This window comes from Mastomys coucha, unplaced genomic scaffold (genome assembly GCF_008632895.1).
Source record: "Mastomys coucha isolate ucsf_1 unplaced genomic scaffold, UCSF_Mcou_1 pScaffold9, whole genome shotgun sequence".
NCBI classification, from domain to species: Eukaryota; Metazoa; Chordata; class Mammalia; order Rodentia; family Muridae; genus Mastomys; species Mastomys coucha.
This window is the reverse complement of record NW_022196915.1, coordinates 73,482,289-73,500,709: the sequence shown is the minus strand read 5'-3', so window position 1 is coordinate 73,500,709 and position 18,421 is coordinate 73,482,289. Positions and strand designations below refer to the sequence as shown.

At 37.1% G+C, this 18,421-nt stretch overlaps 1 protein-coding gene across 2 annotated transcripts in view; it reads right to left on the bottom strand.

Moving 5' to 3' along the window:
• Tdrd3 (tudor domain containing 3) overlaps nt 1-18,421 on the bottom strand; it is a 127,391-nt gene that overhangs the window by 59,131 nt on the left and 49,839 nt on the right. For both annotated transcript variants that reach the window (XM_031362436.1, XM_031362437.1), the window contains 7 exons: nt 17,972-18,132; nt 15,548-15,689; nt 13,017-13,088; nt 10,471-10,620; nt 4,720-4,860; nt 4,074-4,230; nt 3,136-3,261 (listed from right to left, as the gene is read on the bottom strand). In XM_031362436.1, the coding sequence (XP_031218296.1) occupies nt 3,136-3,261; nt 4,074-4,230; nt 4,720-4,860; nt 10,471-10,620; nt 13,017-13,088; nt 15,548-15,689; nt 17,972-18,132 (949 nt within the window). The remainder of the gene's footprint in view (nt 1-3,135; nt 3,262-4,073; nt 4,231-4,719; nt 4,861-10,470; nt 10,621-13,016; nt 13,089-15,547; nt 15,690-17,971; nt 18,133-18,421) is intronic.

The following is an 18,421-nucleotide window of genomic DNA, read 5'->3' as shown; positions in this document are numbered from 1 at the left end:
AAGGAAGAAAGAAAGAAAGAAAGAAAGAAAGAAAGAAAGAAAGAAAGAAAGAAAGAGAGAAAGGAAGAATTTGTATAGGTAACACATGTAAAATAGTTAAGATTTGTGCAATATGCAGCCTAGAAATCACAAGAAATTAGTCATTCTATTGTCCTGATAAAACGCCCTGAGAAACAACATGTGGAGCAAAGCATTTATCTGGCTGACACGTCCAGGTCACAGTTCCTCACAGACTAGAGATGTAGCTCAGTTTTCAAATACTTGGCTAGTATACATGAAGCGCTGGGTTCATCTGCCTGCAAGTTTGTGCATTACTGAAAATTGAACTCAGGCCCTGAGGCACGCTGAGCAAGTGCAGATCACGGAGCTATTTCTCCTAGTCACAAACACTTCTTGAAGCTCTAAATCTATACACCTCCACAAAGACCCTAATAACAATGCTGATATGAACCTAAGCCAAATCATGGGGTCATAACAATCTTCAGAAGCTTATCTATCCATTTTATGTTGTGAAGACTACCCTGAAAAGCTTTCTAGATGTTCCTTAGAAAAATGTTTAACATCTCCTACCATCAGTGATGAATATAATCCAAATAATATATTCCAGGCTTCAACTCCAATTAAAAAGAAACAAGGAAATTGCAAAATGATCTAAACACCTGTTCACACACCGATCTCAACTGTTCTTTCCTATAAACTCAGTTAAGAATGTTGTCACTTAGTGAAGTATATTAACAAAAGAAAAAGTAACAAAACATTATGCTAAAAAAGTACACTTGAGAACAACCACAAACCAAGCTCTCTTGTCAAGTCTACAATCTTCACTGTATCCATGAACTCATCAACAAGAGAACAGAGAAAATCTATAAGCACAACGCCATCTGTCTATGACTATATTCATCTACTGTACAGCTTTTTATACTTATGTGTGGAAACATGGATCTCTTCTGTATGGTGTCCATATCATTAGAGTCTAGGACAGTAAGCTGCAGTTGATGGAATCCATGTCTACCCAGACAGTATTATAACGACACAGGAAATCAGAAGTGATTCTGTGTCACCCTGATTAAAGCAGTGCCTAACCCATTCAAACAACTAGTTGGCCTTATTCTGACAATAAAGTTTTCAAATAAAGGTCCAAACATTATTACAGATTACAAATATGTCTGAAAACATACTGCCATTTATGAGAGAAAACAATAATTCAACTTTGGAGCTTGGAAATGCACATTAAGAGGATTTAATTATTTACTTAGTGAATGTAATCATTTATTTAATATAAACTTTAAAATGCATGAAATAAGAGGGCTTAGCAGAAAATGTCATAATATGATAATCAGATATGATCTGGCATAGTTATAAACTACAATATTTCATTCCCATATGCCAAATCACAGATGAGTTACATACTCAATCCCAATAAAAAGAAATATGAAATCAAAGTCATGCTTTAGGAGACACCTTAGGATGCAAATACAGGAATCAGAGATGAAATGATCAACAGAGGTTTGAATGGGGCCCTTAGAGGGTGTGAGGCTTAAGGTACTGAGAAGTCAGTCAGAAAACAGTGAGATGTGAAGATGCAGCAGACTCCCCTGCTGACCTTGTAGAAGCAAAACCTCTTTACATTGTCCATGTGAGGAATGGATTTCACAGCTTATGGCACATGAGCCTGTGACAGGAACAAGGACACCAGCTTAGTTCACAGACTCAACTGAAACCTTAGCTGCAGACTGTCCAGTCATTTGTTACACAGTAGTAGAAACTAAAGGGCCAGTCTTATATTGGTAAACACTGCTCTACTGTGTTATCCTCTACAAACTGTCTATATCAAATACTCATTTTTTTCAAACATTTTCAAAATGCCTTTTCTATAATTTAGATATTATTATATAATCTATATATGTATGTAAACTATACATGCGAATATCAGTATTTATAAATATTTATAAATTTATATTTGCATATATAGTTTGTATATAGAAAATTTATATATATATAAAATGTAAAATCCAATGATAAACTCCAATTTTCATGAAATACAGACATTTAAATTTTGTATTAAAAACATTTTGCAACCAAAGAGTACACATAGAGGGACCCATGGCTCCAGCCGCATATGTAGCAGAGGGTGGCCTCGTTGGGCATCAATGGGAGGAGAGGCCCTTGGTCCTGTGAAGGCTCAATGCCCCAGTGTAGTGGAATGCCAGGACAGAGAGGCAGAAGTGGGTAAGAGGGCAGGGGAATACCCTCATAGAAGGAAAGGGAAGGAGGATGGGATAGGGGATTTCCAGGGTATGGGAGAACCAGGAAAGAGGATAACATTTAAAACATAAAGAAAATATCCAATAAAAAATATTTTAAAATAAAAGCATTTTGCTTCTTCCAAATTTATTTGGCTGAATTAAAAAAGTAAATCTAAAAGATAACATGATTTTTATCTTTAATATTTTAAACACAATATTTGAAAACATTTCTCATATTCTACCCTTGTAAAAAGATACATATTTAACACACTTATTGCCCCTTGCAGTATTTATGTTACTCATTCCTGTGCCTCATGGGAAACAGATGGGAAAGCATATTCTCCCAGCAACAGTTTCATACACTTAGGTACATGTGAAGAAAAACAAACAGACCAATTTCAGAAATGATATGTGTGATACAAGGTCATGCTACAGTAAATTTTCCAACGCAACTATCTGCTTGTACATCTAGCTTTCCAATGTATTAAGAGCAGAGTAAGCTGGCATTTGTTTTCAGAATGTAACAATTAAAACTTTCTCCTGGAGGCCCTTGGTCCTGTGAAGGTTCTATACCCCAGTGTAGGGGAATACCAGAGCCAGGAAGCAGGAGAGGGTGGGTTAGTGAGCAGAGGGAGGGGGAAGGGAATAGGTTTTTTTCGGAGGGGAAACATGGAAAGGGGATATCATTTGAAATGTAAAGAAAAAATCTAAAAATCTAATAAAAAAATAAATTAAAAAAACCTTTCTTCTGTGTTTTAGCCACATGAAACTCACTATAAAAGTTCTAAACAATCACCCAGAATAGAAATAATTTTGTACACCTGTGAATGAGGTTGTTCTTTTAAAAAGAAACTGATATATTTTTAATGCTATTTTCAAGTTAGCCTACCTTCCACATTCAGAGTTCCCATTTTAGACTCCAAGAAATCAAATAATGTGCTTGGTGCTGACGGTCTTGCATTTCCCAGGTCTTCTTCGTCTTCTGCACGTCCTCGACCCCTGCCTTTCCCTCTTCCTTAGGTTGAAAAGCACATATATACATACATAGCATGTAAAAGGCAAAAGAAAAGCTCACTAAACACAATCAGCAATGTTGTAACTAGGACTGCATACACATCTCTTCTCACCATCTTCAGTCAATTTCTTTAACAATAACAATGCTTTAACTAAAGCTATTAAGTACTTTTACTATCCTATATGATCTACTGAAGATTTGTCAAATGAACACAGGATAGACTTGAAATAAACATATACCACTTTTTTTTAATTGAAAAAGATTTTACCTTAAAATGTATTTTCTTTCTACAAAAAATAAGGTTGACTTATCAAGCTTAGCATAATTATATCAGTGCATAGTAAAACACTATAAACACTGCTGTAACTTAAAGGCATCTCATATATTCATATAAAATTTAGAATATCACTCTATGTACTAAAATGCATATGTATGATTATTTATGTTATATACAGGGATATTTCTCAATCTATTTCTCAAACAATACCACTTTATCCAAGTAAAGGATCCTGTTTAGTTAATTTTAGGAGGTTTAGAGAGTGGTAAGTCTTTAATAAAAATGGCACAGATCTAGACATAACCATTAGAACAAGTTAGTGTATGCATCAAGGTCTCTCTCTTACCTCTAACAGCTCTGCTAAAAAAGTCACTATTAGACACAGTCTATATAGAGATGAGAAACATTCACAGGAAGCAGCCCGCATGACCTGTATGTCTCCAAGCCTCATGCTTCTAAGAAGCAATGTTACCTACTGTCATAGCCCTCAAAGTATAGAACTTGGCCTTGGTCCTTCCCATATCTTGCTCTATACCTCTAGGAGGAGGGCCCATGACAGGTTTCTGTTTAGTGCTGTTTAGAAGGACATTCAGTGCTGCTTCTAAGTTGTTGGCATTATCCATCAGCGCTTGCCTCGACGCCTCCTTACTGAAGCCCATTTCGGTTATGTGTTTCAGGGCTTTCTCATCGACCTAAAAAGAACAAAGAAACAGCTATGCTAAGGACTTACATAAAGCCAGCTATCCATTTTAACTGTCGTTTACTCAAAGTTTCATTCATAGCTATAGCAAGACTGTCACACTAGCACAGCATCTGACTTACTGTTTCTCTACACTGATAGTCAAGGAAGAACCTGAGTTATAGCAAGTTTCACTGAAAATCCAAAACAAGAAAAAAAAAAGAAAAGATTCTGCTATATTAGAATAAGCTCTTAGGAAAATAATATGCCAAAGAAAACATGACCTTATGCATTTTTATAGTAAAAGCAAATAAACAAACAAAACAAATAATTATGCTTCTCCATTCACTGCGGAGGGAGGGGGGAAGAATGTAATCTATATAGCACCTCAACAAAAAAACAAAGAAGAAATTTACAAAGAAGAAAACTACAAAGAAGAAGGAAGATCACAGCAGCCTGCTTCCCCTGTGGCTGACCCTCACCTCATGGTGACTGCACTTACCAGTTCTCTGTAGACACCTTCGTGTTTGCCATCTGACCTGGAAGCCTTTTCCTTCTGTGAAACCTCCCTGTTCCGGTGACTGGCAGCACCAATGTTGAGATTACTTCTGGCACCCCCTCCACCTCCTCCAAATGTCTTGGTCTTTAGATAAGAGAAAAATAAAACAGACATGAGTAAATAGTATTTTCAAGCAGTCATACGAACAAAGATCGTACTTTAAAAACTGGAAAAATTAATCACTTAAAGCTTAATTAAGAGAAATCTTATATAATATTTTTCTGTGTGATACCCTTTGGTAAAATTAAAAGCAAGTTAAAACTTGATATTTTACTAACGATAATTGTTGAGAATAAATTTTAACTAAGAAAAGCACATTATAGATGATTTTTAATATATATTATATATTAATAAATATTATAGTAAAGAAGCATCTTAATTTATTCAACATTGAAAAATTATTTTGAACTAGACAAAATATAAAGTAGAATGTAAAAAATGAGAAATTAAAAGAAAATCAGTGTTCTATTTATCAGTGAAGACTCAGGAAGCACCAGGTGGGGTAAAAGCCTGCTGGCTCAGAGACAGACAGAAAGCACCCAGCTGACCGTCCTACTCTACTCATGTCCCAGAAGGCCAAAGACTTTTCTCCTTCTCCATGCTGTCCTAAACACCTTCAACCTGAAGTTTCTCCTTTATCTTCCCTGCATTTTCTACGTTCACTCTCTAGCAACTGGTTGCTTGCTTGGCCTTTTGACCTATGGTTGACTTTATTTAACCCTTTTATTTTTTTTCTATTTTTTTATTAGATGTTTTCTTTATTTACAATATCTCCTTTGCCAAGTTCGCCTCAAAAAAAAAAAAAAGAAAAAATGATAATAAAAAAAACTAAAACTAAAACAAACCCCTGGTCCCTCCCCTTCCCCCTGCTCACCATCCCACCCCTTCCTGCTTACTGGCCCTGGCATTCCCCTACACTGGGGCATAGAGCCTTCACAGGACTAAGGTCCTCACCTCCCACTGATGAGCGATTAGGCCATCCTCTGCTATACACATGCTGCCGGAGCCATGAGTCCCACCATGTGTACTCTTTGGTTGGAGTTTTAGTCCCTGAGAGCTCTGACAGTACTAGTTAGTTCATATTGTTGTTTGTCCTAAGGGGCTGCAAACCCTTCAGCTCCTTGGGTCCTTTCTCTAGCTCCTTCATTGGGGACCCTGTACTCAGTCCAATGGATGGCTGTGAACCTCTACTTCTGTATTAGTCAGGTACTGTCAGAGCCTCTCAGGAGACAGCTATATCAGGCTCCTGTCATCCAGCATTTGCTGATATCCACAATAATGTCTGGATTTGATGATTGAATATGAGAAGGATTCCCAGGTGGAGCAGTCTCTTTGTCAAGTGTGTATGTTCAGAAAAACACACACGAAAATAAGACGTATATTTCTTTCTATTCTACCTTAGGTGGTGGCTCTATCTTTTTACTCTTTGACAGTAAACAATTTCACAATCTTATTCAATTTACTAGTATGAAAAGTCACACAGGTAATAAAAGAGGAAGGCAAGAGAGGTCATTACCTCAGGTCATCAAATTCCTAAAATAGAGCAAACTGACTTGTCCCCACTAGAATATTGGGTTGTACCCTAGGCCAAAAATTCTATTTGCTTTTAAGAGGTCTTCATAGCTAAATTCTCCCTCCCTAAAGATCCTAGAACCTCTTAAAATCAGAGTGGAGGTCACAGCTCCAAAGCATCTTTAGATCTTTGGTGTGTACAAAACATGAAACTACTAGGAATGCCAACGACATTTCCAGCTTTTAGTCAAGAAACAGGTTGCTTTTCTTTGGGTTTCTTTTATCCTTATCTATGAAGTCAATGCCGTCGCTACAACAACAGTCAAGTTATCCCCATTGATTCAGCCGTGGCACCCCTATCTTGGAGGTAACCAATGTCTGTCTAATTGGAAGTAAAGGCTACAAAATTGATAGGAAAAAAAAAGAGAAATTAATGCTAGACATTCATTAATGGACAACATTTTCAGTACTTGAAGGTAAAACTGTTTTTGGATATTACTATTCAATTTTGGGTTTACAAAATTTCAGCAAAAATAAAAGTCTTCCTGGTCATTACAAGTTTAATTGTTTAAAAACGTGGTTTATATAAACATGAGTGAAGCTCATTAGGAGGGCACTGCAGCACAGGACACTCAGCTTTGAACTGTCTAGACAAGCTAGTTCATGGGAATCTCTGCTCCTTCCCTCAGGCAAACCACTTAACTTTCCTCTTTCAATGCTTCTCAAGCCTGTGAGGATTAAAGGAAGTCACCAACAGCGCTACCTCAGCACCGCACAGGGCAAATGCTCCCATGCACATCACCAACAGCGCTACCTCAGCACCGCACAGGGCAAATGCTCCAAAGCACATGGCAATTACTATTTCGGTAGAACTAGTTACCTAAAATGTCTGGAATCTACTTTGTTTGAATTAAGATTTATATTCCACAACTTTAAAGTGCTTTTGTTTGGGAGGACAATGAAATATGCCAATTTTATTTCCTTAACATTTTCTTTGCATTCTGTGGGTTAAAAATGGGAAAGCGGCATTTTCAAGGATTTAAAATAACTGCAACTCTCAAGCAATAAACAATGCAGAGCAGTGCGGCAACATCATGGTGGGTGGCATCCCTAAGACCATCCTAACTGCCTAGCAATCTTACTGTACTTCACAGCCCACACACGTTCACACCTCATGTTCCAATTCTCCAATCACTGCTTTGCCATTGTCCCTGTTGACTACACTTGCTCTCTTACTTTTAAAAACTCCAAATGTTTAGCACACCAGTATGTGTAGAAGGAGTCAATAACTTCAATGCTCCAGCATCAATCAATAACCTACAACACTTTTCAACTACCCTTGGTAAGCACTCCTCACTCCGTTACCCATGACACATACCCAAATTGTCTTATTTCTCTCTATACTAATGACCAGTCTGGAGGATCTGACTTCGATTCATCTATCCTCCAAAACTAAAATCTTATCACATGTGTTACCTTTTCTCTTTTCTATAAACATTCATTCCTTTGGTGATCTGACTTAGCCTAATACCATCTGTCTTAGGGTTTTACTGCTGTGAACAGACACCATAACCATGGTGGCACTCCTATAAAGGACAACATTTAATTGAGGCTGGCTTACAGGTTTAGAGGTTTAGTCCATTATCATCATGGTGGACGCATGGCAGCATCCAGGCAGGCATGGTATGGGAGGAGCTGAGATCTTACATCTTGACCTGAAGGCCACTAGGGAAAGACTGGCTTCCAGACAGCTAGGACAAGAGTCTTAAAGCCCACACTCATAGTGACACACCTACTCCAATTAAGGCCACACCTACTCCTAATAGTGCCATTCCTTGAGCCAAGCATCAAACCATCCAACTATACATAGAACTCTCAAATGTAGGATATCTATGCCAAAGCTCTTTTGAAATTACACTCCTCTGGCTGACTCCTTATTAAACATTACAGCAACATATCTAGTATGCATCTCAATAGTCATACGTTCAAAATGGAGTACCAGAGTACCTTCACTTACATATCCCTGACTCTTAATCTTCTGGATTTCAAGGTATCCTGATAATATGTTAGTGTGAAATCTTTAGTCATTCTTTACTTCTCTGCTGTTGTAATTCCCTGTATCTTTCAGAAGCCTCCCTAATTTCAAAATTTCTGAAACCAACAATTTTGCTCAGCCTATGGAGAATGAAGAGACATACTGTCACATCTTTTCCAGAATCAATTTGGTAATCTCCCATCTTGTCTACAACCCCAATCTTCCTTCTTTATAACCCATCTCAATGAAGCAGTCAGAAGTAGCCCTTTTAGATATAGATTGGCTGATGTTATTGCTGTGAGCAAAAGACCAAAAGCTTGAACTTTTTAAGTAATAAGCCAGTGTCTTTACAGGCTTTTCTGCCGCTTTCTTCTTTCTAAAAGTCATTCTTCCTTAGCTATAACACAATTAATTATCTCACCTCCTTAAATCACCAATCAAATTTCATTATCCTGAGGCATAAGTTGTATATATATAAAAACTGCTGTGTGAAATTTATCTGTATGTTTTGTTATTTACAATGTAGATCATCCATAATGTCAATTTACTCCTTCAAATTGCTACTGGGTATTACAGGATAAGTCCTGAGTTGGTTAACTCAGAACTTCAACAATTTCATACACAGATTGAAGACTTTTGAAATCTGTTTCTGTCCTAAAAGGTATGATTCTCTATACGTGTAAAGAAAACATGATCAATTATAGCACTGAAGTACATTATAATATAAACCACATGCTCCAATATATAGACATGTGTAACTACGGCAAATAAAACCTTAGAAAGAAAGCTTGAGATGCACATGAATCCATGGAACAGGTTAAATCAAATACCTTCTTCTAAATTTTAGAATCTAAAACATCAGATAATATTTAGGTGGAAATGAATATATTTCATATAAACTACATAAAAATATACTTAATGTAATTGTCCTAGGTGCCTTAGAATAGCCTGGCAGTGGTGGCACACGCCTTTAATCCCAGCGCTAGGGAGGCAGAGGCAGGCAGATTTCTAAGTTCAAGGCCAGCCTGGTCTACAGAGTGAGTTCCAGGACAGCCAGGGCTACAGAGAGAAACCCCGTCTCAAAAAACCAAAAAATAAAAAAAAAAAAAGTACCTCAGAATAAAAAGCATACTGAAGAATACCAACACTTGCAGTAACTGTAACAACGGGGTGTCCTAATTTGTGCAGGGTGTCAGGGAGGCTATGGATATTTGATATGACTCACAACCCCCACAGCAGTCATGGTAGTTCACTATTGCTCCTAATTTGACAGCTGAAGCACATGGGGCATAAAAGTGCATCAGTTTAGCACTGTCAGCATAAAATGTTCTGGACGCCTGGACCAGAGGGTTTGTTTTTGGTCCTACTCTAAACTGGAGATAGGAAGACAAGAGGAAGGACAAGCAAAGGTCAAGTTTTCTGGTGAAGCTTTGAAGTTAAGTAGAAAAGTGATTATTCACAGACATTCATTGTATTCTGAGCAAGGAAAATATTTCAATTTTAATGAATAAGAATTCTATCCAAGAAACTCACAAACAAAAATTCATAACAAACAAAAAAAACGTTAACAAAGAAAATAAACTTTAGTCCAAGTAAACAAGAAATTAAAACCAGCTTGGCCAAGTATAGTCAAACATGGAGAGCATATATGTGCATGTACAAGTGTCATCATACAATCACATATAATCCTATGATTAACATATTTGCTGTAATCTAATTAACAAAAATAAGCTAACAAGACATAATTCTGATGTACTAATTGATCTAGATCAGAACTCATTCCCCACAAATCACCCTTTTCAGAAGCAAGCATTCCAGAGGGAGATTAGCTCAACTAATAACAGGAAACCCTCCACTAGGATGCAAAAGAAAAATATGTTTAGTTATTTCACTGAGAAAGAAATGAACGGAGGGACACTGGGTGGATTACACGCTAGTAGAAATATTTACAAGGCTGCCCAGGTGCCTTGGAATGAACACAGCAGGCAAGCGTGACCCAGAGGAGCACGGCCTGCCTTCCTCTACTTGTCCGGTATGTCTAGAGAGGAGCATGAGGACTCCGGGGGTTATTTACGGGAAAAGCAGTAATGACCTCGGGGAACTACAGAGAATGCAATGGGAGAAGTTTGCGAAAACCCTCTTCTTACTTCTTTGCTCTTTGCAACCTCTGCAATGGCAGCAGTCCTTTGCTTTTCAAATTCATCATTATCATTTGTAGGTTTGGCAGGCAGTGAAACTTGTAATGTCTTTCTTCGATCAAGTTCTCTGCTATCCACTTGGACGTTAGATGCACACTTCTGAGAAAATAAATTCATATCACTCAGTAATTCCAAGAAAAATTCCAAGAAATACAGTTCTTCATAAGAACTATTTCCTCAAAACAAATGTTCATATTTCTTATCATTGGTAAAGGCAAATACCACTCCATCCAACAGACTTTAAAAAATAAAAAATCATACACGCACAAAAAACCAGGAAGCTGATTACAATGTTACTTTTAAATAAATATAAGTTAAACATTATATCTGTATATATACATACATACATACAAACATACATCCATCTATGCATGCATGCATGCATACATCAGCTTAGTGAGGCCACACATTTACAAAACCAACTGGGCTGCAAGACCCAAATTTCATTCTAGGGTAATAACTTAAAAACTGTTGTAGATTTCAAGCTGTCTACATTAATTAAGACAAGGTAAATTTGATTTATAATTAAAGAGTTCAATTTTCACATCACACCACAAAATTCATGAGTCAAGTAGCACAGTTAATAACATGTAACAAAATGTGTTGGAACTTGTAAGTCAAACGCTAAAAACATGCCCAATTAAGATGCAAAGTTTTATCTGTTGTTTTATTTAAGGTTTGTACTTTTAATATCATAATTTAAAACAGGTGTCTCTATCTGAAAACAATCCCTGAATTCTCAACTGCACACTAGTGTAAACCCTCTAGAGTGACAGGTTTTCTCAGGTCATTACCTACACGAGAGAGAGAAGAGGAAACACTCTCAAGTGTGTCACACAAATGCAGTATTTTCCCTCCAAGATAAACATGCCGTTCATAGCAACGCAGAGAGAGCTGGCACAATGACAGCAGCCTACCGACTACTATAATATGCTGCACAAACTCTTCACAATGAAGAAAAGGAAATACCATCACGGAAACTAAATCTTCTGTTACACTTCCTAGTCCTACATTTATAATAATGCACATTTCAATTCTGGACAGTAACTAAATAAATCACTAGTTGTTGCTAGAAAAAAGTCGTTTTTATATCTTAAGCAACTTAAGAAAAAAGCTTTACAAATGTCTCAGGAAAAAGTAAAATTATACAAGTATGTCAATTATTACTTTCAAGTATAAATACTATAATAGTTTCATTCTGGGATCTTTTCTTACAAACAGACTGTTACAAACATGGACCACAGCACTGGACCTTTATCTTTAAAGGGGGGGTGGTCATGCCTATGATGCAGGAATGACTCTAATTTAATTCTAAGTATATCTCAAAAAATTATTTGAAAGATGCTAATTAACTTACCCTACCCCATATCTTTATATCAACTAGGTGTCTTTTTAGTACCGAAGTTTCAAACAAAATTCAAAACCATACAAAGTAAAGTTTTGGTTTCAATTTCATATTTTTTGTCCCACTTTGCCTTCACTTTAGCCAGCATTCTATAAGAAAAGTGGAGAGTAAAAACAGTTTAAAACTGTAGTGGTGGCAAACAAAGCAAAGCCAATGGCCACATGGAGTGCTCTGGGCCTCAGCTAGGGTGAAGCAAGAGAAGCAGAGGAGATCACGGAGAAGACAAGTCCAAGTTAAGTACAGAAAAGAAGACAAGACACAGGCCAGCTCAAGACCTTCCTCAAATCTCCTTTACAGTAGGAAACATGTGGTGGTGTGAATGAGAACAGCCCCCGTGGCTCCCATGTCTGAATGCCCAGACCCCTGTTGGTAGAACTACTGGCGAAAGATTAGGAGGTGTGCGCTTGGTGGAGGGTGTGTCGCTGAAGGCTGAGCTTCGAGGTTTCTAAAGCCCAGGCCATTCCCAGTCAGCCTTCTCTCCTGCTAATCGTGCTAAGGGATCAACATGTAATCTCTCAGCTACTGCCCAGCACCATGCCTGCCTGCCTGCCTGCCTGCCTCTGTTTCCCCAACATGATAGTAGTCCTGCACCCTCTGAAACTTGAAGCCCCAATTAAATAATTCCTTTTAAAAGTTGCCTTGGTCACAGTGTTTTGTTACAGTAATAGAAAACTAAGACTAGGGGTTAAGAATTATTTATTTTTTATAGCATAATAATCCAGGCTGCTGTAGTTGAAAACATCAACACCAAGCAAAACTAGGTGTTTGACTAAGATGATTAATTGAATGGAGACTAAGATGAAGAACAGATATTTGGAGAAAATTTTTGCATATGTTTTTACCTCCTTATTTTTAAAATTCTCATTTAAACACTGTTTTCCATTTACCTATCTTAGCTGTAATTTGTTCTACACACATAACTCCTAATTGCTTCAATCTCTGGGATAAGCGCAATCCTATTACACTCCTTGATCTTCACATTTCGATCCAGTTCTCCGGCATCTGAGTAGCTAGTCTGGCACAAAACCATACTCAGCTTCAGCATATTGACTTTCCTGACTGAGTCCACCTGCCAGGAGGAAGTCCTTACCTGTCCGAAAGGTAAAAAAGGAGGCGGGCCACCTTCAGCTCCAATATTGCTTCTATTATGTTTTAACAAGCTCTGTTTAAAAACAAAATCAGTCATAAAGCATAAAACAGGCATAGAAACACACTAGCCCAACAACCAGAAATGCACAGCTCACAGTGGAATCTTGAGACATACCAGCCTTCTTTAAAGCATTTCAAACTACAAGACAGAAATACTATATTTTTTATTTCTATAAGCTGGAAAAGTGCTTTCCTCATCTCTCCTGACCAAAATACATTCAAATTTAATTTTTAGAAATATTTTCAAGCTGGTGTCCTTTGAAGAAAGCAGACCTCCTCAAAATACCATCAATTCATAGAAAATATGCTTGGGCAAGAACAATGTTACTTTGAAATGCATAACCAATAGACGAATAATGTCTGAATTTTTCTACAAAAATAATGTTTTTAGAAATAATACTTACTAGAAAAAAGCCATTACTGATAAAGGTGATTCCTGGTACTTTAAATACTAGAATCCTATGGTTCATAATATGTAAAGTCACACAATAACATTTTTCAAATTATCTTACACTAATTCATACTTTGAAGAACATTTAAGCAACTGAGTTTTTTTAAAATTTTGTTGTACTGTGTATGCATATGTGTATGTGAACGAACACACTAACACACAACAAGCATGAGCATGTACAAGTAAGAGGGCAACGTAAGTGAGTCAATTCTCCCCATCCCCATGTGGATTCCAAGACTCATGAGGTTTGACAGCAAACTCCTTTCCCTGCTGAGCCTCTGATTAGCACTTAACAGACATGACTCCAAACTCTTATGGGTTTCAGGGGCTTTGTAGGCTTGCCTAATGAGAATCAGAAAACCACCAAAGCACCTCCTCCCATTCTCAAGTCCTTCCACAGGGCCAAAGGGAGCTCAAGAGCACTCCTTCTGTTACCCTTCCCGCCGGCGGTATTAGCTGCATGTGGTAATTATTAAATATACTCTCCAAACTTTAACCTTGTGCTAATTAATATTACAAATGTTATGATGAAAAAACAATGTAAAAGAGTCAGAAAATATTTTTAAAAATTCACCACATACTGTATTGTTTAACATACAGGGATACTGAATTATGTAAACACTCATACATTTCATATAAATTACAGATTGAATAATAAGCCTAATGGTAACTTAGCGTCAGCTTAATGAGCAAAGGAGAATAAAATGGTACAGGGATGGCATATTTCTTCACAATATACATGCAAGTTATCAATCTCTTTCATTGAAACAAAGAAGCACGGCACACACATGATTATCTAGGGCCCTTTCCTCAGTTTTGATTCAATTACAAGGAAAGGGTTATGTGAACAGCTATAAATCAATTCCATTTACACTAAAAGTAAAACCTTTAAAAGCTAATATAAATTAACAGTTCTTGTTAACATGAAAAATTAAAAACAATTTAGAAGACTTCTCTTTCTTGGACTGATGAAGGTACAAAACCCAGGCCTAAGCTCCCTTTGCACACAATGAGTGCCCTGGCCAGTATATAAACACAACCCAGCCCTACGTAGCACACGATGACTATTCCTAAGGAAGAAGTAAGTCCAACTTGGGTCTACAATGCAGAAAGCATGGCATGTAGGATTCAGTAGAGAATAACAACCTCACAACAAGCCACTCAGCATCACTATGCTGTGGACAATACACATGGAAACTAAAATGGGTTCTATTTCATACACACACACACACACACACACACACACACACACAATAGGTACTATGAGAAAATAACCAGTGTAGAAGTCAGAACCTTATTAAAAGAATAAAACAAAATTACCATAAAATCCAGCAATTCTACAAGTATGCATGCAAAAGAACTAGAAGGAGCTATGATTTGTGCACCATGTTCACAGCAGCTTTATCCAGTGAGCAAAAGAAAGGAACAACAGTAACGCACACTGACAGATGAACAAACAGGATGCAGCATTCATAAACAATGGAATACTATTGGGCCTATAAAGGGGGGACTCTGACATCCTCCAATATAGATATCATCTTACAAAGAATAAGCTGGACACAAAGGAACAAATACTATTATTATAACATGTCTAAGAGATATTCCCAAAGTCAAACCTATAGAGACAGAAAGTACAATGGTGGACACAGGCAAGAGTGTATGCATGCTTGTCTGTGTGCTTTGTTGGAAGTGAGTAAGTTCCTACCTGACTTAATGGAAAGATTCTTGCTGGGATGTTGGCAAATTATATAAGCATTGATCTGACTTTAATATATCCTTTTATTAACTGACAAATTTCAAACTTGTCAAGATATTGTAATATTAACATTTAAAACAAGAGTAAAATGTAATAGGTATTGAAAATTGTCACTTCCTTTTGAGGAAGGATGTTGTTAGAGCACAGCAGATAATTTCTCTACTGAGCATCATGTGCTACCTTAATAATTCTGACCCAAAAGACTAATGCTGCCACTCCCTGTGGGAAGATCTCGATCTTCTAATAGTCTGTATTGGACACATACTCTCTGTAACGCCCACTTGTCAATTAGGTGTTCCACTTCACCACCAAGAACTGTGGTGTTAGAGTCACTTAAGAGCAGGAATCCATTCTTTATATCAACAGTGCCGGAGAGCTTCACTTTTGTGCCAGGTGGTGTGTTCAAGCTGATGCAAAAGAAAAACAAAAAGGAGTTAGTGGTTAAAGCTGCATTGAAACTCCTCCCCAAACTGAAAAGGAGCCTTATGACTTAATCCAATACACTAACATCTAAACTAGATTTCTAGAGGACTAACTATAAAGTAAAAATGTATCACCATAAATGAAGACCAAGCAATAAATAAATAAACAAAATGAGCCTCAGTTTCCACAAGTTACAATAAATGTGGACAAGAATAATCACACCTCACAAAGCTGTGGTAAAGAAAAAGGAAAGACAGGGGAAAACTTCTCTCTTCTTTTTAAAAATTTATTTTAGCTGGGCAGTGGTGGCACATGCCTTTAATCCCAGCACTTGGGAGGCAGAGGCAGGTGGATTTCTGAGTTCCAGGCCAGCCTGGTCTACAGAGTGAGTTTTAGGACAGCCAGGGCTACACAGAGAAACCCTGTCTGGGGAAAAAAAAAATTATTTTATGTTTGTGGGTATTCTGTCTGCATGTATGTAGTCAGACTCCTGGACCTAGAGTTACAGGTAGTTGTAAAGCCACCATGAGAGTTCTGGGAGTTGAACCTAAAATTGAAATGGAAGGGCATTCAGTGCTTTTAACACTGAGCCATCTCTCCAGCCAGGAAAGTACTTTCAACTCTACCATATATGAAAACAATACCTCCCTTTCTTTTCTATAAGGTTTTGCTCTACAGGACAAAAATATATCATTATTAAATTAAATTTTAATATAGAAAAATATATTTAACCAGTAATAAACACAGAAATATATCACCTATAAGAGCCATAGTAATTTATAAAAATCCTTTTGTTAGGCATCTACCCATGTTAGCCGAGAACACGAGAATCAGTTATTCAATAACTTTTAAAAGACTCTTACACACTGACTCGGAAGTCACGAGCATTAAGTGTAACGAGACTGGACTACGAAAGGCCAGTGTTAATCACATGCTTGGTAAACCTTGCATCACAAATTCTTGAACAAAAACCAGAGACAAGATGCTTATCTTCCCACAAACTTTGTTAAAGGAAACTCAGGATAAAATTCACCTCATCATGTAGGTTTGTTCTAAAGTAAAAGCACAGATATAAATCCTACTCCATCTCTTGCCACATACAGCAATAGGAAAGGTTCTACAAATAGGACTCCTAAAATAGTCTGCCGTGAACACTTGGGATGAATTAGAAAATTATTCTGCAATGGCTTCATTATTCACATTTTTAAGGATCATGAAATTCATCACATGCTGATACATGCAACATCAAATCAGTGAGTATTAATACCACAGTCTTATAAAAGATGGCTAATAAAAATCACAAGCGAAAAGAAGTAAGAATATGCCTCATTCTCAAACTTCAAAGAACCCATACAAAGTAAGACAGATTATATATTGTTCTGTGTATCAAGTATGTCTGATATGTATATCATTGTATATTATCAATCTTATCTCAAAAAAGCCATTAAATTTTTTCTGAGCCTCACAAGCTTAACATTCCTAGTCATAACTCAGAACTGATGGAATGAATAGTCACAAACAGCCTTGCCTAACCTCCCCTTAATAAGATTTAATAAAAATATCTTCTAAACATTTTTAAACAAAATAAGAATTTGAAAAGTTGCTCCTTAAAGAATTCTTTCTTACAAAGTAGAAAGACACAAACCTCTTTAGCTTTAATTATCTCCTCAGAAATGATATTAGCCTACAAACTCGGCTAGAATCTTTTTTGTTTGTTTGTTTATTATATGTAAGTACACTGTAGCTGTCTTCAGACACACCAGAAGGGGGCATCAGATCTCATTATGGATGGTTGTGAGCCACCATGTGATTGCTGAGATTTGAACTCAGGACCTTCGGAAGAGCAATCAGTGCTCTTAACCACTGAGCCATCCCTCCAGCCCATTAGCTAGAATCTTAAATAGTGCACTAACACACCAAATATGTATAGTCAACTGCTAACCTGTTAGGGAAAAAAAAAAAAACATATTTGAAAATATCACCTGAGTTCTAATGTCCTATAAACAATGAATAACCGAATATTTTCTGGAAAAAAATCATGCATGTATATCTTAAATTTGTTTTATAGTTAACACAGAACAAAGAGTAACTAACTTCATCCTTAACTGTCTTTTAGACAAAGCAGACATGAGAATCCCAGGAATTTCTTAATAGAAAAGTACAGCATTCCCTTAAGACTCCATTCTTGCTTTTTCAAGGTCTGACAATGAAATCAGGTTTGAAAAGTCCCCTCAGATTCTTTCTCTTAACAAGTTCTATGAGTTACCTTATCTTTGAAATAAAATTGAATTCAACTGCCGTACAACTTGTGTGCCCATCAGTCATCTGCACACGAAGCAGCCGGGGCGCAGCTTGTGATTCCTCGTTATCCTTTGGCGCAGCCACATTGCGGACCTTCTGAATTTGTAGAACACATGGACCTTCAAGCTGTCACACACAAGAGAACAAAATCCCTTTGTTAATCACTGCTCTACTTTCAGTTACACAACTTTCCTATCTTTAACGGTTATTTATTATGATTTATAGAGATAGTGTCAATTAAAGTCACTATTAATTCACAGAAGTAAAATTTCAAGAGGTCTGCAGGAGGTCTTTCAAATCTACTTTCAGATAATTTCAATGCATGAAAGCACTAAGAAAGCAGTTCTGGGGGCTGGTGAGATGGCTCAGTGGGTAAGAGCACTGACTGCTCTTCCAAAGGTCCTGAGTTCGGATC